This window comes from Orcinus orca, chromosome 2 (genome assembly GCF_937001465.1).
Source record: "Orcinus orca chromosome 2, mOrcOrc1.1, whole genome shotgun sequence".
Lineage (NCBI taxonomy): Eukaryota > Metazoa > Chordata > Mammalia > Artiodactyla > Delphinidae > Orcinus > Orcinus orca.
Genome location: NC_064560.1, coordinates 187,217,947 through 187,241,503, shown reverse-complemented (window position 1 = coordinate 187,241,503; position 23,557 = coordinate 187,217,947). Strand labels below are relative to the sequence as shown.

The window sequence follows — 23,557 nt, the reverse complement described above, 5'->3', positions numbered from 1 at the left end:
CCAGAGTGGCCTGAGATACTCCCACAGAGACCTCGACCACTAGCTTCTCTGAATTACTGTGGTTGCTATACATTTTAAAGTAATTTTATATACTTTTTAAAAGCTAACTTTGAGCTTTAAAGCCCGGTGAGCCAGGGATATCTCCAGATGGAGGAAAAAAATCAGTTTGCTCTCTCCCCAACCTGTAGCCACTAGGCCCATAACCGTTGGCCTTTCCACACGCATTTCTAGTCTCTTTAGATAGAGTCACAAGAGGTTGGAGCTAGCTAAGTATGACAGTAAGCTCCTAGAGGCCATAAAATATGGCTTCTAATTTTTCTCTCCATGTCCAAGCACAGTTTTCAACAAGCTCTTAATAAATCCTTGAATCTCCTAACAGTTAGAAGATGTCACTTGGAGGGACCATACCAAAGAAGAGTGTAGAATATGGGGCCAGTGAGCTCAAAAGCTTTGCAATTAGCATGGCAGGAACCGAGCCCACAGGTGAATGCATCAGTCACTACAGGGGCTACATCAGAGCGGGTAGGTGGGCCACTCCAGATCTGTCTCCACTGTGAGAGTGTGGATTACACAGCAGCACAGCAGAACGAGTGGAATAGCGATCGGTGACTTAGGTACATTCAAAGGATGTTGTAGAAATCTTGAAGTAGATTTCTATCGTACAGAGAATTTTCCTTATCTACACCACTGGATTTACCCGTCCTCCGTTCCCCACGTTTACTCCATCCCTGGCGTCTACTCAGTTTTCAGGCAAATCAGGGTCAGAATGAAGAGGAGATTTGGAGGGAAGTAAGCTAGATATTCAGGCTCCTGCAGTAATAGTCAATTATCGAATTCTCCAGAAGCGCCAACTCCTCTATCGTGAACTCCTCAGTTTTTAAGTATCTTTAGAAATCAGGTGATTCAGCGTTGGCCACAGCCAGCTGGCTATTTCCTGCTTTCTTATAAAAATCAGATGGTGAGATCCCAGGAGCTGGCTGGGGTTGTTCAAAGATAATCTTAAGCATTTTAACGCACATTATTCTTCATGCAGCTATGAGCCTTAACAGCCTCAAATCGGAATAGGACAGGAATCATACAGAAGAGAACTCAGCTTGCTGCCATCATCCTGCAGCCCTGAGACCCCGGCCAGATCTCCTGCTGTCCTGCGCAACTCCTGGCCACTCAGAGGCCACAGCAGCCGGAGCTGAGGATCAGGGCTGCAGGAAAAGCCATAGCTGAGATGCATTATCCTCACTTACTCTGAGTAGAGTGGATCCAAACCACAATGAAACAAAAGTTTTATCATTTACATCAAGGTTCATACTGTGTGTTTTCTGACACGTTTGTCGTCATTTTGATGTATTTGTGTGCTGTAGCACTTTTCTTCCTCCTTCTCTACGCCTCACCAGCCATGTACCATGTCCCCATACCTGGTACCTCTGGGGACGAAATGTTGGTCAACAGAACGTGTCACTGGCATTTCTCCTTGTTAACAGTATTGTTCCCCTGCATCACTAGAGACCCTGATGGACTCTAGAAACATTCATCGGGTAGTCCTTCAGATTTCTTATTCTGTGTGTGTGTGTCCGTGTTTGCCAAACTTACAAACTTATTATTTAGACCAACTTTTTAATGTTTTTTAACGCTGAAGGTGATTGATGATGCATTAACCGGTATCATTTGCCACGTTCTATCTTGGAGAAAGTAATTTATGCTGCCTGTTGGGCTGGCTGTAGGCACAATTTTGACTAAGTGCTTTCTAACATTAATCTAAACCAATCCTTGATTTAGAATCACCTCCTTTCTACTCCAACACCGGCTTGGTTATAAAGTTTTTCACTGGGTGTCTTAAAACAGTGAAAATGCTTGTCTATAAATGTAGTAAAGTGTCATTGTGATACATTAATCTTTCGTCTTTTCTTGCCTCTCCTGTTGCAGGACTGTGAGTGGTAACATATCTGAAAAGTGTTTTATGGGATATGGGGTGCAACATTTTAAGCCAAGGAATTGAAAACGGGATATGAAACACGAAGACAGGGGAGGGAGGGAGTTGATCAAGGTCATATCTGTATAATAAGAATTTGGTGGTAGAAAAGCCAGGAAAGGCAAGCTCGCATTTATAATGGGCAGGTGGCACTAAGAAGTGGTGAAAAACCTGCTGATCTCAGAAGACATGGATGGGAGTTCTTTGCCTCATAAAGTCATAAAATTATGAAGAAATTAGCGAAAGTTATAAGCTATGATGTTGAGCATCTGATGTGGCCATTTTGTTTACCTGCAAATGATTTCAGTGCCCAAGAGGGAGCAGGGTTAGGACAGTAACCTGAATACCCACATGGACGGGTTATGCACGTTGACATATGAAGCCCATTCATCATAAAACAAGACTAACGGTTTTTAAAGATACATTTTCAGAGGGTGTAAATAATGCGTAATTGGGAAAGTGTTCTGAGGCCATTTTGCAGGATGTGTTTGGAGGAAGGGTTGTTTTCTGAGTGCTACTGAGTGAGTGTAGACAAGCTCGCCCTCACGCTGGTTTCTCTTCTGTTTTAGCACATCAGGTCCACCCCTCTGGCCGGGCAGCACCTTCTTCAAGAGAAATGGAGCCCTTCTACAAGGTAGGTCTCTGACAGCCCCCCCTCCCCCTCCCCCACACTACTCCTTCGCTCCTGGTGTCTGTCGGGAGAGTTCTGTCTGCTTTGCAGAGCGGGCCCTCTGTGACTGCTGTGGGATGGCTCTGTTTGTCCAGTTCTCTTTATTTCTTCCTACTGACGTCTCCTGGTTGATATGAACTGTTAATCTGAGATAAGACGGCTTCTTTGGTCTGTTGTCACTGGTCAGATTCCAGAAGTGGTCGGCTTGCTTTGGTGAAATTGGAATTACGTGGCAGTTAGGATGCAACGATAGCATCAATTGGACTGGTAAAATCAAACCCTACCGCGGATTTCCAGTGCCTGGGCTGTGAGGAATGCTGGGGGTGTTCTGGCACTTGGGTCATCGTGGAGATCCACGTGTTGCTTGCTGTGCCCTGACGTCCACGTGTGCCTGGAAGGGTGACTGCGGTTTGTTCTGAGCTCAGAGTTCAGACGCCCTCCCTCATCCCTGCAGGCGTCATTTGCAGGGGGACATTCTTTCTGCTGTCCAGTCCATCCTCAGCTGCCTTGCGCGACTTCCTGTCCAATGCACTCAAGGAATTCAAACCGCCTTTCATCTCTACTTTTGCTGTCAAGTTTCTTTAAAAATGGCCAAAGTCGAAGAAGAACACAGAGCTAAAAATAGCAATGAGATGCACTCTAACTGCTTGGAGAAAGTACTTTGGGGAGATGTCTGCTCTGCAGATCAGCTGGGATTGGCTGGCCCCCAAGTGTCTTCTGACTTCCCTTCCTCATTAGCCTCTCTTGATTGGCTGGGTGTCAGAGTGGCACAACTGGCCCAAAGCAGATGGATTTGGTTTTGCCAAGAGCTTTGAAACTGTACTGGGCTTAGGGTGAGGAGTTTCAGTGCATCTTGGTTGGTTTAGAGCTGTTACGCCTCTTTTCCCTAAAAGTTACACGCCCGGGGCCAGCCATGTGTGTGAAGGAGTAGGATATATATGCAGCTAAGAAAAGAGGCATTTATCTTCAGGTTTCCAGAGTAGCTCAAACAATTGTGAGAGATGTCATCACATTTGTGCTACTGTTTTCAAGGCCATACAATTGTATGTTGTCTTTTTAATTGCCTGTGAAATCGGGAACTTCAGAATTTCTTTACATCTTTGCTTGGTCCAGGTGAAATTTAGGTAGGTAGGTCTGATTAATCCTAATTTTAATGACCATCATAAATATCCTAAATATTTAAGAAAAAAAGGGAACTCCCTCCACTCTGAAAAATTAATACATAATTTTAAAAAAATCTATTCTGTTCTCCCTTCAGAAAGTGTAAATGGAGACCTATTATGAGGAGCCTTTGGGTTTTTGCAAGTGGATTTCAAAGTTACGTGCATCCTTATTTTTCCTCTAGATCTGTAGCAATGATATGAATATCATTCATGGTTGGATTATTTTCACAAAAGGCATTTTATTTACTTAGAGCATTTTCTTATAGGATTTTTATTCATTAAGTTCCACATTAGGGAAGATTTGCTCTAAGCATGTTAGTTTTGGGTTATTTCTGCAGGACAGAAGCATGAGGGAAAAACTGATAAGGTTTATGAAATTGAGTGATTTCACCATGAGATTCTGTCTCATGGGTGGTAGACTTTTTTTCTTTTCTACATAGGGTTAAACATTCTCCTAATTACTCTAGGCATTGAGAATTAAATTATTACAGATTTCAGATGCTTCTTGAATCCACATCCAATTCAATACATCCCATTTACTTTTTATGTACATGTTAAAATCAGAAGTTTCGTGGTGAGAATTCTGGAGTGTGGGTGGGGATTTGCTAATGTTTTTTTTCCTGTTGTGTTTCTTCATTTGCTGTATCTGTATAGAGGGTTCATGAGACACTTACATTGTAATAAGGTTTTTTAAACTCTGTGTGTGTTCTTCTGAATTATTATTTTTTTAACTTTATTTTATTGATGTATAGTTGATTTACAATGTTGTGTCAGTTTCTGCTATACAGCGAAGTGATTCAGTTTTATATATACATATATCTTTTTTATATTCTTTTCCATTATAATTTATCACAGGATATTGAATTCAGTTCCCTGTGCTATACAATAGGACCTTGTTGTATATCCATTCGATATATAATGGTTTGCCTCTGCTAATCCCAAACTCCCATTCCATCCCCCTCCCACCCCTCCTCCCCCTTGGCAACCACCGTCTGTTCTCTGTGTCTGTGAGTCTGCTTCTGTTTCATAGATAAGTTCATTTGTGTCATATTCTTGTGTTTCTCTGGCGGGCAGTACTGGCTTATCAAGAAGTTGCTGATGCCCACGAACAAAAGTTTTACAGTAAAGATACTGGCATAGAAAGAAGGGAGCTGCCCAGTCATGGCAGAGGAAGGTTCAGTTTAGAATCAAGGAGAAGAAAATGTAGCTGATTTATGCTCACTTTCTCACCTTTATACTTTGTATTTTCAATGTATGTCCACATTTTTTCTTTATGTCTAAAGCAAGCAGGAGGATGTTTGTCTAGATAATCAGACTAGGAAAGAACTCTGTTAATAGGTTCCAGCCACAAGGATTGGGATTGCAGGCCAGGAGGATCCCCTAAAAAACCCAGTTCCTAGAAGCAGGGTAGTAGGTGAAGCTTGGTCACACAGGGTGACACAGGGACCCAGCAACCGGCCAGCAAAGCCCAGCTGTGACTGTGGGCCCTGACCACAAGCAGAACTGGCGAAACCGAACTGCACGGGGCCGGGGAGAACCTGCTCTGTGAAGTCACCCTACGGGTTGAGACTAAAAGAACCCAAAAGCAGCAAAATGAGCAGATGTGCCCCATTGCTTTGAGGACAGAGCCTTGTTTTTGACAGGAGGGAGGGAACGTGGGCCTGTCACTTCTTGGGAGAGTTGACACTTGTACAAGGCCTTAAAAAGTAAATAGATGGGGGTGGTGCCAGGAGGGAAACAACCAGAGCACACGGGCACGAGAGGACCACAGGTAGAGAGAGCGATGGGGACTCTATGGGGTGGATGCAGAAATGAGGGCTTTGCGGGCACTTTGGAATAATGACATCGTCACGCACTCCAAGATGTTTTTCAGAAGAAAGCTGAGATTTCCAAAGAGGAAGTAATGGAAGGTAAAACCTGAAATCAGTGGAACAGAATGACCTAATTGTTACAGTGGGGAACCGATGTGTATTGTCTAATAGTTGTTTGCTTTATAAGCTGTTGAGCAGAGAGGTAGTATAGTTCTTTTTTTCCAGCGTAAAACCAATTGCAAGAATTAACCGGAAGCACTCAGGGTCCTGTTGAGGGCGGCCTCTGTGTTTCGGTTCTTGCAGATTCACTGGCAAGAGGGCCTGCTGAATCGTCTTGCAGTTTTGAGGATAATGGGGTAAGATTTGGTTTGGATTACAGCAGGCATGGGTACTTAACATAATTGGTCATTTCATCAATTCACAGTATTTATTTTATTTTAAATGCCATTTAGGCTGCTAGAGACATTTTAGTATGTTAGCAGTTTCAGTGGGTAGAGAGCACTTCAGATCTTGTACGACAGTAACCTAGCTGATTGCCAGAAGGGGACAAACCCTTCGTTAAAAGGGGACTCAGGATGGGGCCCAACAGATGAGTGTGGCTTATTCAGAGGCCAGGAGTGGCCAGCTGACAGGTGTCCCCAACTGTCTCCTCTGCCTGTCTCTGTGTGTCTTGGTGACAGTCTCTGTGTGTGAAATACATTTTTTTAACCATCTTTTTTTTTAATTTTTACTAGAGTATAGTTGATTTACAATGTCGTGTAAGTTTCAGGTGTACAGCAAAGTGAATCAGTTACACATATACACATAGCCACTCTTTTGTAGATTCTTTTCCCATGTAGGCCATTACAGAGTATTGAGTAGACTGTCCTTGTGAAGTACATTTTAAAATTTCTTAGGTTATAATATCTCTTATTTTCTTAATTAAAAGAGTAAACTGGGCTTCCCTGGTGGCGCAGTGGTTGAGAGTCCGCCTGCCGATGCAGGGGACACGGGTTCGTGCCCCGGTCCGGGAAGATCCCACATGCCGCGGAGCGGCTGGGCCCGTGAGCCATGGCCGCTGAGCCTGCGCGTCCGGAGCCTGTGCTCCGCAACGGAAGAGGCCACAACAGTGAGATGCCCGCGTACCGCAAAAAAAAAAAAAAAAGAGTAAACTATTGTAAGTTTTCTTCCAAACTCCCTGGCCCCAAACTCCCCCCTCTCCTTCTGCCACATAGACACACATATTCCCTTCACCCATCAAACTTAAAATTAGGTTACTTTATTTAAACATCACCCATGGATGAATTATTTTAATGAGTCAGTGATTCCTAATTAAAGACATTCCTCACCTCTGGTCTGACCCTTCAGCGTCTGCCCCTGGAGGGTGCATCCCCCAGCCGCACATGGCATCGCTGCTCTTGCTCGCATCATTTCTTCTACTAAGAGTTGCTACGAGCCGCCGCGCATCCGATCCGCCACGTCTGCCCCGCTTTGGCCCTCATAGGCTCTATAGGCCTGCAAGCTCCCCACGGAGTTTTGTTCAGAGAGAAGCTGCTGCCTTTACAGCTCTGAGCCAGCTGACCATCTGGGCCTACCCACACTGCCCCACCTGCAAGCATTTCATTAGTCTTTGTCTCTGTGTGTCAGGCACTGGATTAGGCTGGAACCTCCCTGGGAGGCCCAGGGCCTGCCCCCTCCACCACTGACCGCCCGTCCCGGGGTCAGACCACACGTACCAGCCCTTCCTGCAAAGCAGCTCAAGCCCTGATGCCACCACAGGTCATGCAGACCTGCCCAGTTACCAACCCCCTGGCAGCCTTCCGGGCCCTCCCTCCACTTTTCTCCTCTCCATCCCTCCTGTATGGGGCCACTAATTATTATTAACTCTATTCCCATAGGATGCAGGGGTGGAATTCAAAGAAATTCCCTAGCACGCATAGCAGATGCTTGTTTCTTTTCACTCCTGACAGCCCCCTGGATGAGCTAATGAAATGGAAAGAAGACCTTCCAGGCCTTTTCAGTGCACAGAGCAGGACTGAGCTGCCGCAGGCCCGAGAGCAGATAGGGGAAAGGAAACCAGCTCTTCTGCTGTCAGATGCACGTTGTCCCCACGAGCGCACAGATGTGCTCGCCACTGGTGTGACACATGCAGGAAGTTGATTATGCCCAGTAGATGACCTGCTTTGGGGAATGCCAGCTTCCCAAGTTCTAGGCCGGCTTCATGCACTTACTTTCCTGGGAGTCCTATTATGTACTGCCCACTCTCCACAACCCTTACGCCTTACCCTCTCCCGCAGCTCCGCAGTGGGTTTTTTCTGGTAAAATGTATGCAGTACCTCCCTTTGGTTGTGTTTGGGGCTGTGAAAGGCTCAGCAGCAAGTAGTCAGTATATCAGAAACGAGTTTTCGTGGAAAGGAGCCTTGGATTACCAGTGAGGGGACCTGGCTGTGGTCCCAACTCTGCCACTTGGTAAACTCTGACCTTGGGCAAAACTCAGGCATCCCTAGGGTTTCGTGTTCTTGCCTGTGAATTAAGGAGCGGACCTCAGGAGTGGCAGGGGTTTCCTGTGGATTACAGCTCTGATGAGCCATACTAACAACTTCCCTAAAGTGGGTTGAGGACTTTCCTGGTGGTCCGGTGGTTAAGACTCCGTGCTTCCACTGCAGGGTACACAGGTTTGATCCTTGGTTGGGGAAGATCCTGCATGCTGCGTGGTGCGACCAAAATAAAAAAAAGAAAAGAAAAAATGAAATAAAGTGGGTCAAAATGGTTTCGAGGCATAGCTCAGTGGGAGGAGCGCCACCTTCAACCAGCAGTGTCAGCAGATGGCCCACGGAGAGGAAACAGGGTGATGGCTCCCTGGCTATATCTTGACCCTTGAACAAACCCTTTCTCGTGGATCGTAGGGAGGCAACATACTACAGATTTGGACAACTTGGAAAGGACCCATCTTGGCCTCGTGGGCACCTGGCTTAACCCTCTCTGTGGGGATAATAATAAACATGCTTGCCGTATGGGGTTCCTATAGGGCTCAATGAATTCGTATCAGTAAAGCCCTGAGAACAGGCTAAATTCCCAGAGTCAGTTATTATAACATTTTACAAAACTATGAATCTTAGGAAAGCAGGGCTAACATCCTCTGAATCTGGTGTCCCTGTGTTATTTCTCTTCTCTGCTAAAATTTCCCTTGTCCATTTGTTGGGTCTACTGATTCTCAGAACAGGGCAAAAGACGGGATAGCCCGGATCCTATTGGATTTATACGTGGATCTGAAAGACAACTTGTTCAACTCTTTATATCAGATTCCTTTCAAATAGGACTGCTTCCTTGTGAGGTTCCCCCAGCTCACAAAGACTGAGTTATACCCCTTGCTGTACGGTTGTACATACCCAGCAGGAGCATAGATAACCACGCAGAAAAGCACGGATTCAGCACCACGTCCGCCCAGCTTTAAATCCCTCTCTCTTTGGGCACCAGCTGTTTGACCTTGGGCCTCAGTTTCAGTTGTCTGTAAAACGGGGCTACGAGTTGTGCTCCCCAGAATCTTGGCAGAGATTAAAGGAGGGTGTGAACGTGGAAGCATTTGTCCAGTCCAGTGCCTGGCCTGGCACCTCACAAACACTTAATAAAGAGTGGAGTTAACCTTTGACTCTGTGCCCGTTAATCCTGGCCGGTGTATTCAGGGTGAAAGGTTCCAAAGTTCCTTAAAGGAGCGGTCTCCCAACAAAAGCCTCTCCTGTGCATGAGGTCCACGCACACTGCCAGCCTCGCCAGTGTTTCCTTTCTGATGGAACCAGGGTGTCTGCGTGGCCTGGGTCTCTAGTCCAGGCGCTTCCTTCTTTCTGTCCATCAAGACGCAGACTGAAGGCTTTGTTCGGGTTTACCCTGCCCCCCCCCCCACATTGCTTTCCCATTTGGTTGCCGCCTCTGGGCTCTGTGGCTTCTTTCATCTAATCTGCCCCACAAGCTGACTCTTTTGTCCATTTTGCCAGGAGGGCACCCACCTAATGCATAAACCTCTTGATTCTTGTCCCCAGGCACACCCGTTTCAAAAAAAAAAAGCAACAGTAATAACAGAAAGGAAACCAAAAAAACCTCTCTACTTTCCCCCCCAGTGCTAATTGCCTTCTGTCTTTGTTTGGCCTGCAGAAGCCCTTTGGTTTTTCGGAGGAGCTCTTATCTCTTGGCCTGTTTGTCTTATTGTTCTGCCCTGAGTTATTTGTAGAGATATTTATGTAATACAGTAGTAAAGTCACCTGCCTATTTTTGTTTACCATCAAGTGAAGTTAAACGGCTGCTGCTCTGTTCTTCTCATCACTCAGGTTCTGTGCGGTCACGGAGAACATGTTCTTAAGTTACTTAAAAACTGTAAGGAAATGCAGTTTTATTTTATTTTTACCCCCATCGTTTTTTTTTTATTGAAGTGTAGTTGTTGTACAATATTATATGTTACAAGTGCACAGTATAGTGCTTCACAATATTTAAAGCTTATACTCCATTTATAGTTATTATAAAGCATTGGCTGTATTCCCTGTGCTATACAGTATATTCTTGTAGTTTATTTTGTACCTAATAGTTTATACCTCTTAATCCCCTCCCGCCTTTCCTCTCCCCACTGGTAACCATTGGTTTGTTCTCTACATCCGAGTCTGCTTCTTTTTTGTTATATTCACTAGCTGGTTGTATTTTTTAGATTTCACATGTAAGTAATACCATACAGTATTTGTCTTTGTCTGACTCAGGAAATGCAATTTTAAAAGAAGCCTTTGATAGAATTCTGACATTCACTGTTTTTTTCCCCCCCTTAATTTATTATTATTTATTTATTTATTTTTCGCTGTGTTGGGTCTTTGTTGCTGTGTGTGGGCTTTCTCTAGTTGTGGCGAGCGGGGGCTACTCTTCATTGCGGTGTGCAGGCTTCTCATCACGATGCCTTCTCTTGTTGCGGAGCACAGGCTCTAGGCGCGTGGGCTTCAGTAGTTGTGGCATGTGGGCTTCAGTAGTTGTGGCTCACAGGCTCTAGAGCGCAGGCTCAGTAGTTGTGATGCACGGGCTTAGTTGCGCCGCGGCATGTGGGATCTTCCCAGACCAGGGCTCGAACCCGTGTCCGCTGCATTGGCGGGCAGATTCTTAACCACTGTGCCACCAGGGAAGCCCTTCACTGTCTCTTGGGAATCCAGATTTGCCCCGACTTCCCAGCGTCTGCAGCCTGACATGGACTCTCCACCAGCCAGATAGCCTGTGTTTTCCTATCTGACTTTAATTTCAGCCAGTCTCTGTACCATTCTCCATAGAAACCCTTTTCATGAAAATCCAGTGTTGTACTCGGCCCTGTAGACAGAAATAGGGAAGCCAGCAGGAACTGCTAGCTTTACCAGGGACCTGGCATTGAGCGCTTCCTCTGGGCCAGGCCCCTGCCGGGTGGGTGGGTGCAAGCTGGTTCTGCTGTTTCCAGAGGAAGGTGGAAACTGGGGCAGGAGTTTAGGAGATGGAGGGCAGGGCCGGAGAGGGAGTTTTAGAAGTTGTCAATCCAGAAATGACCGTGGAAGTTACGAGCCTACATGAGATTTTCAGGGGGTTATAGAATGAAGAAGAGGGGAAAGCTCCATGTTGAAGACCTAGATTTGTGATAGAAAGAGGAGTGCAGCTGACAGCAAGCAACCATGGCATCAAAGAGGCCGCTCAGTCAGAAACTGGAGGAAATCACTGAAATGAAGGGAAAGAGTTTCAGAGAGAGGGGACTGGGCAAGAGCATCCACTCTGCAGAGAAGCCAGTGGGGGTGTGGGGGGGATGGATGGGGCTGAAGAAAAGCCACCTGTGGGCTCTGATGATTAAAGTGGCACTAGGGCCTTCGGGGCACGACCGCTAATCTTCTGTCTCTATGGACCTGCCTGTTCTGGACGTTTCACATAAATGGAATCAGACAGTAAGTGACCTTTTGTGTCTGGCTGTATATATTCTTTACACTATTCCTATGTTAGCTTTATGCCTTAGGTATAATTACTCCCGTTTTGCAGATGGGAAAAATAAGGCCTGGAGCAACTGTGCTGCTCAAGGTCACAGAGCCAGGATCAGAAACCTGGACTCACACTCATCGTTGGCTCAAAATGGCATCAGTATTTCTAAACAGCTTTGCACTTTAGGTGTTTAGACAGACAGTCTGCTGTGTTTTGCAGACTGGGGCTGGGGAGAATCCAGTTATAATGCTTAAAAGCAATTTATAACGACGAGACAAAAAGATGGAAGTGAATGCTTGTCTTCTTTTGTTTGAGTAGTTAAGAGGCTTCCTTTCTTCTTTTGTCCCCTCACATGACTATTGTAAACAGCTAACTTTAAGATATTTTAAAGGCTGAGGAAAGAGAAAGGGAAATCCTGAAATTAGTCATTCAAAGATTAATGCAATGAGAGGGTGTAATTCTTAACAGAATGAATATTTTATTTGAGTGTATCTGAATTTTGTACTAGGAAATAGAGAGATAAAGATAGTTTTACACGGATTACAACTCAGCAACAGGAATATTTCCTTATAGTTTAGTTTTTGGAGCATTTAAAAATGTTTTCCTTGTCTATTAAATTGTATCATATAGATGATAAAATAAAAAGATTAGACAACTTTGGATCGTATTGTACTGCAGAGCCTGCTTTTATCAAAGTGCTCAATCTTAAAATACAATTGAAAAAGTCAGCCCCCTTGAAGTCCTGTTTAACCGTGCGCGGATGGAAGTTTAGAAATATTTCAATACAATTGCCAAGAGGCTTGCAATGAAGAAGAATTTTTTAGAGTAGACGAAGGGAAATGTTCACATTACAGTTTCAGAAGTGAACTTGAAAGCATCCACCTGTAAACTGCAAGAGGTCAAGTTTGTGTTCTTGTTTGGTTCCCTTGACGACCAAAAGGTGTGGCTCAGAACTCCTGGGTAGTACTGGCTGCAGTGCATGTGATAGGTCAGGAGTGTATGGCGGTGTGTGTGTGTGTGTGTGTGTGTGTGTGTGTGTGTGTGTAGATGTGACTCCCCTGCCAACCCCCTGCCCCTCTTCCTCTGGTGTTTCCATCCCACAAAAGACGGTATGAGGATAAAAGACCTCAGTTTTCAATTCAGGCCTTCCTGGATCCATTCCCTGCCTTGCTGCCTAATTGCTGTCTGACTTTGGGAAAGTTATGTAAACTTCTTTGAACTGCTGTAAAATGCAAAAATACCAGTCTTGCAAGATGAGTATAATTATATGTGAAGATTAGATGACAATCTGTGTATTGTCCCTGGCACTTAGTAGGTGCTGCAGGTGTAGCTGCCACGGCCACTACTTTCCCTCCAGGGGAGGCAGCGTGACTGGGAGAGAAGAGTATGGCTCTCGGAGCTGGCCAGTCTTGGGTACAAAGGCCGACCTCTGCCGTCCACCAGCTGCGTGATTTCAAGCAGCTTATCCGATTGTTCGAGCCTTTCCAGCCAGTAAGACAGATAGTAGTGCTTCATGGGATTTTGTGAGAATTACAATCGTGTATGTACAGGGCTGGCACAGGGCCTGGTGATCATTGTGTTCAGTAAATAGGATTCATTATGTTTATGATAGCATTTCTGCGATTTCCTAAGGTTTTCAATTCCTTCCACCCCCAGACAACGACATAAAAAAAAAATCCTTGCCCAGTTGAACTGATGTTATATCTTCAGGAATGTTTAAGACTGTTTTCAGCCTCTCTGAAGCTCCTGCTACATGAAGGCAAATGTCTACAAGGTATGCACAGGAGGAGGAGAACTTGAGCCCTCACCAGCTGTTCTCACGGACGCGTTTGAGTGACTAAGATCTTGCAGAAATATGACACAGAAAAAGAAGTTTCCTTGGGGATGGTTTGGAATAGTTTGTGATCTGTATTCCTGTTTCTTCCTCTTAGCGTCTCGATGGTGCCAGAATACGAACTATTTGCAAAGATGCGTTTCAAAGATGGGAGGGAGGGAGAGGGAGAGAAAGAAGGAGAGACGTACTTGCAGTGATAAAGAACTTTAGAACTTCGTTTAAAAGATCTCGTTGAGCTTGTCCCCTGCTTCACGGTCACTGTAGCGCACATGGTTGGCCCCTCTTTGGGCTGTGATTTTTTTTTTTTTATGCGGCGTGCTCAGGATGACCGCATTCTGCTTATTGGATACACCTTGCAGGGAGGTGTTAGAACCACAGGTCTGTGCCTGATGACACCTGCCAGTAGGGCTACTCTAACCCAGTGTCTTGGCTATGGAGTCATTTCCTACACGTTGGACAAGATTCTGAGGACATTGTGACAAGAGACCAAAAGCCTGTGACATACAGAAAGGCCAGTTCTGTATTTATCATTTGTGTGTACCATAGTTCTCAGACTGAGAGACTTCCTTTTTTAAGTTTTGCCATGGTTGGGAAATGAAACAATTATGCATGAAGTTTTCACTTTTAAACTTTTGCAGCTGTTGTGGGCCCTAATTGGGGTGCTCACGGGGACGGCATGGGTACCAGTAGCCATATCAGGGCATCAGTGGCATCTTTCTTCTCTTGTGGGGCCCACTGTTCGCTCCCCCAACATGATATTGCAACATAATATTACAAATGAGAGGCGCCAACTTTTTACAGGAGCTCCCTGGCCTCGGCGATTGGTTGAGAGACAGGCACATGACCGAGCCCAGGCCAGAGTTCTACTCTGGTCTTTCTTCTCTTGGGTATGGGAGCTCTAAAGCATGTGCTGTCATCACAAGGCCTTCCATGTATCAATAGAATTGACCAGTGTACGAGAAATGGCACCAGCGCAAAGAAGCAGAGACAAGGGACCACTCTACTACAGTCCTTCCTGTGGTTCGATGAGATGAGCTCATAAATTCTCCCTTTTACTTGACCCAGCTTGACGTGGGTGTTTTTGTCTGTGTGTGTATGTGTACATCCAAGAGTCCTAACTAATAAAGAATCTCGATAAGGGAATAGCATCCATTCAGCTAAATATATATCACTGATGATTTCTGTGTGTCAGTGAAATTCCAACCTCCCCATTGTCCTGGGAGGCCCACTTAGTGGTTTGGCTGTCATTTGAAAGCAGATGAGCTCGGAGAGCTTTCCGGAGATGGTGACTTGAGTTAAACAAACAAAGTAGGATCGTGGTAATAATAATACCTATTCTCTCTGTCCCCCAACTCAGCGTTGCCTTTGGTGGGAATAGGCTCGGAGAGGCTCAGATTGAATTTACAAAGTGGCTGCCTGCAGCCTCTTGGGCTACAAACTTTGACTCTAGCGTTTTCCCAGTGTTCCCAGAAGAAGTTACGAACAGCACTGTAATTAGACCAGCTTGGATCACATGACCACCTGGAACCAGCACTGTAATCCGAGGAATGGGAGGCGCGGGTTGGGTTACACGGTGGGTGGAAGCATCACTTGGAAGCACATGGACGGATGGGGAGATGGAAGGGTCTCCAGATTGCAAGTCAGGGTCAGTTCCCAAAGAGGGGGAAAGGAGCTGTCCATGACAACAGCACAACCATTTTAAAAAACGAGGCAATGGACAAGAAAGCGTTAGGTCACATATGCAAGTATTCGCGGCCATCCAGTGGAAGGTCAAAGACTGAGTGCACATCTTCCCCTTTGAGACTCTTCCGGCTTTCTTTGCACGAGAAGGGCCATCATCCACGGGTGTACAGGTGCCAAGGTCTCAGGGCATATGGTGGTGTCGGTCAAGTTAAGTAATTTCGCAGAGGCCCAGGATCTTAGGCAATGATGACATTCACCTTTCCTGGCAAAGTGGGGGTCGGTGGAATGCATTACTTTAACCAGACTTGCCTCATTGGTGATAAAGGAGAGGAAGAAGGTGGGATACAACTTCCCTTCGTTGAGGATTAACCTTGAGCAACCAACCTCGGGATGTCTGAGAAGTTCTCTTAGCAGCCAGAGTTGATCCCCAGGGTCCTCACTTCAGAATACAAGATGCTTGGACAGTTCATGTATTCATCAGCTAGGGCGGCCGCAACAAAATACCTCAGACCGAGGGGCTTCTGCCACACATTCATTTTCTCGCCGTTCTGGAGGCTGGGAGTCGGCAGGCTTGCTTTTTCCCGGCCCCCTCCGTGGCCTGCAGGTGGCCACCCTCTCACTGTGGCCTCACATGGCCTCTTCTTTGTACGTGTGCTTCCTCCCTCATCTTAGAAGGACACCAGTCCTATCGGATTTGGGCCCTGTTAGGGTCCTGTTGCATTAGAGCCTCACCCTTACTTCCCGTTTAATCTTAATTACCTCTTTAAAGGCTCTGTATCCAAATTCAGTCATATTGGGGGTTAGAGTTTCAACATATGAATTTGGGGAGGGAGACACAGTTCAGCCCATAATAGTGAATTACACGCATATATTTCACGAACATGCCTTGATTTTCTGCAATGTGCCAGCTACCCTAGCTGTGACATCGCAGTCTAGCTGGGAGACAGAACCACTAAGAAGCCTGGGTGGTTTGTGCCACTGCAGAAGGGCTCAGATTCTGGGAGGAGGAAGTCAGGAGTCAGGGAACACTTCGCTGAGGGGTGCTGCTTGTGCAGTGCAAGGCCCTGCAGCTCCTAAATCTGCCCATATGGACTCCTTGACACGGTTAACTGTGCCCTTCTCCATCACAGTGTTGCTCCGGGCCTCAGTACCAAAGATGCGTCACATTACATCAATGGCGGAAACGCTCACTTAGCCAAGCTTACGAAGTCACGAAACCCACCCCAAAGGCACAAGTCATTAACAAGTGCACAGACAGTCATATGTGACGTGCGTGGCTTCGAAAGCAGTGGCGAGATACGATGATCCAGGATGGAGATGGGAAAGTCACCATGTCCGTTTCAGGTAGCTTCCCTCATTCCTTGCAGGAAAGAAGATGGGGAGATGAAAGAAAGGTGTTCCGGGCAGAATTGTGGGGAGATTCTTAGAAAGGTAGTAGAAGATCGGTTTGACTCTGAGGTGAAGGGAGTGGCTAGATAGTGGCATTGGGCTGGATGGTGCAATTGAAATCTGGAAACCAGCCGTATAAGGAGGGGTCAAGAACTAAGAGCCAATAGTCATAAACACCGGAAGCTCCTGCAGGATGGTACCCATCATATCACACGATCACAGCAGAAGGTGGTCAGGGTGACTTGGGTCGTCGTGGTCATCGCTGGGCTGAAGCCAGAAAAAGATGCAAGCAGCTTTGCTGAAGAGGTGAGAGGAGAGTGGCAGACCCAGAAGTAGCTTGGGTGGAGGTGAGGTGTGCGGGGCGACTGGGCAGGTGAGAGAGGTGTTAGAACCTCACATACCATTAGGCTGGGATGCTTTGCATTTCTCTCATTACCCAGTCTACTTAGGAAAAATAATAATAATCACATCTTAAATCGGTATAATTTGAAGAGTAATTGGGTAATGAAAATCCAGTTCAGAGCCAGAGATGGAGCCTCTTCCATTTCACTTGCTGGTTTCCAACTTAATTTTTAAAATTAAGATACCTCTAACGAGTCTCAAAATCGTTCACAATCCAAAATATAGTGAGAGGAAGATAAGATGCTGAGTGAGAAAACGGATTCATGTCAAAACCCGCCATACTGTGTGTGTGTGTGTGTGTGTGTGTGTGTGTGTGTGTGTGTGTGTGTGTGTGTTGAGGGTAAGGGGGGCGCTCAGGGGTGGGATAGTTCTTCTCTATATAAGGACATTAACTACAAATGGCATTTGTTGGACCTGTGAATCAATGAATTGGGAGAAAAATGGGATCGTCTAGAATAGCTTTTGTACTGCAAAACTGAGCTTGGCATTGGAGGAACCTGACTTTGAATACTGACTCTGACAGCCCCTCATAATCAATCTCTCGCTCACTCGCTCTCTGTCTCTTTCTGTCTCTCTCTCTCTCTCTCTCTCTCACACACACACACACACACACACACACACACACACAGCTGCACGTTCATTTACATATGTTCTTCTTGGCTTGCTCAGATACTCAGCCTTGAGCTTCTGTTTCTCCATCTGTAAGATCAGGAGGTTACCACCTAGCTCTCAAGAAGTAAATGAAATCACGTGCAAGCCAGTGTGCTTTGTGGTCCTGATGGTGTGGTCACCTGGGCTCAGTGTTGCCCCAGCCAGAGCTCACGGGGAAGGTGGGCAGAGAGAAATCAAGTTACGGTTCTCCTTGGGGTGTGAGGTAGTGACTGGAGGGGGTAGAAGGGGGCTCCTGAGGTGCCAGTTTGGTTACCTGGGTGCTGGTTACCAGGGAAAATTGTTTGTAAAAATTCACTGAGCTGGACACATATGTGGACTTTGCTGGGTATATGTTACTTCAGTCAAAAGTTTCAAAGATGATTCGGCAACAAAAATTTCATTACACCTGCTTGACTTCAGATTATTTTTATACATATGTAGTGAACCTCAGAATTCTTACATGATTCAAAAAATGAGATTGTCATAGATTTTATTAAATCAATGTATTAAATTAAAGCTGGGTGAAACAAAATAATGAGAATTTCTCTCACAATTCAGGCGTGTTTTATTAAGGCCCACTGAACCTGCTTTTTATTGATATCGTTAATACAATATTTAGATTCCATTTTGAACGTGCCAGCTGGCAAAGATTACTGTAATGTCCATCTTTTCCGAGACTGGGTTGTTATTTTTTAACACTCATAACCAGAGAGTTAGGTTCTTAAATGTAGATTAAGATGAATCTATGTGACTATAAGTGACATTAGAAAAATAAATGAAAGCTCTTTATCAAAAACTTTGAGTAGGTCTTTGCCAAAACACATAGGAGACTCATGTAAAAGTGTAAAAGTTTACCTAAACAAAAGTGGTTTTTCTTTCCATCATAGTGTCTTGATGGATAAATACGTCAGTAAAGTAATTGATCTAGAAATCATTATTTAAACCTTGAAACTTCCTAGCAAGCATTTTGCTAGTGGAGAAAACGTGTTTGAAAACTTTTGAGATTTAAAAACAAGCAGGCCAGGGTCAGGGTGGTAGGGGTGCAAAATGGGTGAAAGGGTCAAAAGGTACAGACTTCCAGTTATAAAATTAAAAAGCCTTGGGGTGTAGTGTACAGCGTGGCGACTATTTAATAATACTGCATTGTATGTTTGAAAGCTGCTAAGAGAGTAGATCTTAAGTTCTTATCACAAGACAAACAATTGTAACTGTGTGGTGATGGAGATTAACTATACTTACTGTGGTGATTATCTCACAATATATACAAATATCAAATCATTACATTGTATGCCCGAAACGAATATAATGTTACACATCTATTATATCTCCATTAAAAAGAAAAATAAAAACAAGCCAGGCCAGTTACACTGAGATTTGTAAGCTTCCAGTGGAATAGGAAATAACCAAGATCTTTTTCAACTGATAGCCCATAGAATTGGGGTTGTACCTTGAAGGCTGACTTAGAAGAGAGGACCCTTCCTCTGGAGCATTTGTTGAAATGATTAAGGTGTTCAGGAAAGCCTGTCAGACCACTGAACCATTTGTTATCTTCAATTAAACTCTAAGTCTTTACATCGGCCCTTTTGTAAATACTGTCTAAGTGGCTACTGCTGCCTCTTAAATTTTCAAATCTTCTAAGAATGTGTTGTAATAATAATAAACCATAGCGTCATTTTTATGTACTACTCAGACCTAGATTTTGTCTTGTGTGTTCCCAAGCCAAAGGCTGTGACACTCCCCTATTTCAGGGACAGAGGGAATCTCAGATATGTCTGTATTTGTTTTTCCCCAAAGAGTTAAGGCAATACTATAGTATGCTTTCTGTTTTCCAGCAAAGCTTAAGTACCTGCACGTTCTGATTGTGATTAGTTTAACTGTCCAGAGTCTGCACATTACAAGTATACTTTGCTTTATTGTGCTTCGCAAATATGGTGTTTTTTACAAATTGAAGGTCTGTGGCAGCCCTGCATCAAGCAGTTTTATTGACACAGTTGTTTCCAATAGCATTTGCTCACTTCACGTCTCTGTGTTTTGGTAATTCTTGCAATACTTCAGACTTTGTCATTATTATTATATATGTTGTGATGATCTGTGAACAGTAATCTTTGATGTTATTCCTCCGACTTGCTGAAGGCCCAGATGATGGTTAGCATTTTTTAGCAATAAAGTATTTCTTAGTTAACATATTGCATACTTAAGAGACAACAGTAGAATGTAAACATAACTTTTATCTGCACTGGGAGACCAAAAACTTCTTGTGACTGAGCTTTATTGCGATATCAGCTTTTTTGCGGTGGTCTGGAACCGAACCCGCAGTATCTCTGACGTCTGCCTATAAATATTTCTGAAGGACTTTCTTCACTCCTGTAGTCATTTATACCAGGCGTTGAAGTATCAGTAGTGTGGCTTATATTCATACCCTACATCAGGTGTTCTGCTATTTTTATCTCAGTGATAGTGCAAGAAAGTACACACCCTTAGTTTTGGGGTCGCATCACAGTACAAAATTAAGTTGTGGGAGTGTCTGCGTGTGTCTCTTACGTGACTTAAGCATATGTTTTCTGTCCAAATTTGTCCTCATCCTCCCCGCTTGTCTAATTAAAAAGGACTTGCTTCCTTGTTCGGAACAAGGTAATTTTGTATTCGGGACTGTTGTTTTGGCGATACCAGCGGAGTGCCACAGATCACACAGGCCTCCAGTTTGCACTTGGTGCGTTTATGCAGGAACCAACTAGAGTCATGGAATTTCGGAGCTGGAAGGTTTCCTAGACACCCAGCTGGCCACACCCTCAGTGAGCAGACAGGTAAGCTGGGCCCAGGGAGTCCAGGATCTCTGGGTCACAGGGCAGATTGGTGGCAAAAGCAGCCCTCCCCAGGCCAGGCCAGCTCTCCTTTTCTGCCATCCTTGAAAATTGGAGTAAACTCCCCTTCTCTTCCTGGTATGCTCAGAGGTATGGAAAGGAAGGAAAGAAATCCCAAAGGGCATTGCATAATCGAAAGCAGTAATATAAAATGGATGCTTCTTCCTTATCACACTGGCACCAGTCCTGGCCTCGGATCCCAGCTTTTCTTTGTTTTTTTTCTAAATTTATTTTATTGTAGTATAGTTGATTTACAATGTTGTATTAATTTCTGCTGTACAGCAAAGTGATTCAGTTATATATATTATACACACACACGCACACGCGCGCACACACACACACACATTCTTTTTCATATTCTTTTCCATTATGCTTTATCACAGGATATTGAATATAGCTCCCGGTGCTACACAGTAGGACCTTGTTGTTTATCCATCCTATATATAATAGTTTGCATCTGCTAATACCAAGCTCCCATTCCATCCCTCCCCCACCCCACCCCCTTGGCAACCACAAGTCTGTTCTCCATGTCTGTGACTCTGTTTCTGTTTCATAGATAAATTCATTTGTGTCATATTTTAGATTCCACATGTAAGTGATATCATATTTCTCTGTCTGACTTAGTTCACGGAGTATGATCATCTCTAGGTCCATCCATGTTGCTCCAAAAGGCATTATTTCATTCTTTTTTATGGCTGAGTAATATTCCATTGTATATAGGTATCACGTCTTCTTTATCCATTCATCTGTTGATGGACATTTAGGTTGTTTCCATGTCTTGGCTATTGTGAATAGTGCTGCTATGAACATAGGGGTGCATGTATCTTTTTGAATTAAGAGTTTTCTCCGGATATATGCCCAGGAGTGGGATTGCTGGATTGTATGGTAGTTCTGTTTTCAGTTTTTAAGGAACCTCCATACTGTTTTCCATAGTGGCTGCACCGATTTACATTCCGACCAACAGTGTAGGAGGGTTCTCTTTTCTCTACATCCTCTCCAACATTTGTGATCTGTAGACTTTTTAATGATGGCCATTCTGACCAGTGTGAGGTAGTACCTAGTAGTTTTGATTTGCATTCCTCTAATAATTAGCGATGTTGAGAATCCCAGCTTTTTTACCCACTAGCAGTATTGTATCTTTTCAAGTCTCAGTTCCTCCATCTGTGAAATGCGAAGTAAGACCCACCAGGCGAAGTCACGGGGAAGATTTACATGGGGTCACCTCCATGCCTGGCATACAGTAAGCACTCCGTAATTAGAAACGACTACAACCATGAGGGCTTGGTGGGTTTCCTTAGGTGCAATTAGAAATTGCACGCCCCACCCCAATAAAAATTTAAAACAAACAATAAACAACAACAAAAAAGAAACAGTAGTTCAGCCTTCCGGCCAGGGTCCTGATTCCCCCTTAAGGAATACACATAACAATAACTTTGAGCTGTTTTGCAGATACTTAAACCCCCCACCAGGTGGGAGAAGTTAACTGTCTGCTGCCCACAGGCATGTAGACCCCAGACTGGTTAGAACCAGAAGGTTGATCATGTGGACTCCCACTTACCTCCCCACCAACCAATCAGAAGAATGTCCACGAGCTGACCACGCCCTCTTTGAACCATTATCGTAAACCTCCTCGCTATCCCTCCAGGTCAGAACGTGCAGTTCTGAGGGCGTGAGCCCGCTGTGGCACCGTTTGCCTGGCAAAGCAATAAAGCTCTTCTTTTCTACTCCCCCCATACCCCGCCAAAAAAGAAAGAAAGAAATTGCACGCCCCTGGCTTTGAATCCAGCGCACTGCTTCTGTGTATGGCCCAGACTGAGCCCAAGATACATACATAAGTGAGGATTGAGGGGGCATCTACTGAAATTTTCATTGTAGTTACTTTGAGCCATGGGATCATGGGTAGTTTTTTATTCACTTTCTACTGGCTGCCATCAGGTTGTGTTGGTTAGACAACTAAAGTATATAGAAGAATAAAATAAATTGTACAACTGCTAGTTTATGTTCATTAGGTTATCGTTAGTGGTTAGTTTACATCTTCAAAAATCGAGCAATGTTTGCAATAATGTAAAATGGCAGAGTGTTTAAGGCATTCTGGGCTACTTAAATCTTAGAGAATAGGGAAGCTTTAGATCTCATCCCCTCCTTGTGCCTGATATATGTACCTGAGACTTCTTTTCTTTTTAATAAACATGAACCATATCCTCACATTGTTACGTGAGAGAAATAACAACTAGCAGAATGACAGAAACAGGTCTCGTTGCCCATACACGTGAGACCCGGGGCAAAGCTGGAATGCACCCAGACCATGCCAGCCAGGAGACCTTTTCTGGTCCACCCTTTTGATGCAGATGGGCAGAGTTAGGGCTAAGAAGGACCCGCAGCCCCTCTGTATTTTAACGGTACATGGCAATCACCACAAGCACAGGGGAGGTCTTCCCTGCAGCCCAGAGCTCTGGTCCAGGCTGCCCCATAGGCTGAGCACCCCCCCACCCCGAGATTCTTGGCCACATCAGAAGTGCTCCTGGCTCTGTGCTCGGGAGAACAGAGTCTCTAACCGATACAGGAAAGCACTTCAGTGGCAGATAATAATCTTTTTGATCACGTTGGAGAACAGGTAGTATTTGGGTAGTTAGCTCAGTTGAAAGCGTGAAGGAGGGTGATGTGGGGACATCGGGTGCAGGCTGTTTGCTGTATCCAGGACTTTTAAAGACTATTACATGTTTTTAAACAACTGGAATAATGTTCCGGTCTTCTAAATGATCTCTTCTTGTCTGATACACAGTGCCACAGACTTCCAGGATCTATTACTTGCCTGTAATTTTGCAGACCAACCTGGTACATTTCCATGAGGACCAGAAATTCCATGTGTGGATCTGCTCAATGGGATTGAGAGACAGTAGGTTCAGAATTGAACATCAGGATTCCCGATTTTGAATGTGTATAGCTGTTGAAAATATTCATAATCTTAAAACATATTTAATATGCAGTTTAGAAATGTTTGCAGGTGTTCTGGGACAACTGGGGCCATTGGAAGGTTTCTGTTGGGGGTAGTGACCCCAAAGCCAAAAGGTTTCCTCGGAGCCCTAGTCTCTACTTCTGGTGCTTGTTACCATCTGCTTTAGGGCTGTTGTGATGAAAAGGGCTGCATGTCAATGACTATATTTAATTAATTTGTCTAACATATCCTACC

General features: G+C 44.7%; 2 protein-coding genes across 15 annotated transcripts in view; both read left to right on the top strand.

Moving 5' to 3' along the window:
* Positions 1–8,301, top strand: part of EFCAB11 (EF-hand calcium binding domain 11) — a 585,886-nt gene extending 577,585 nt beyond the window's left edge. The window contains exon 8 of the transcript XR_007475407.1: positions 6,541–8,301. The gene's annotated coding sequence lies outside the window, so the exon portion shown is untranslated. The remainder of the gene's footprint in view (positions 1–6,540) is intronic.
* FOXN3 (forkhead box N3) overlaps positions 1–23,557 on the top strand; it is a 404,228-nt gene that overhangs the window by 278,759 nt on the left and 101,912 nt on the right. For all 14 annotated transcript variants that reach the window (XM_049705642.1, XM_049705635.1, XM_033418430.2 and 11 more), the window contains one exon: positions 2,536–2,600. In XM_049705642.1, coding sequence (XP_049561599.1) covers positions 2,536–2,600 — 65 coding nt within the window. The remainder of the gene's footprint in view (positions 1–2,535; positions 2,601–23,557) is intronic.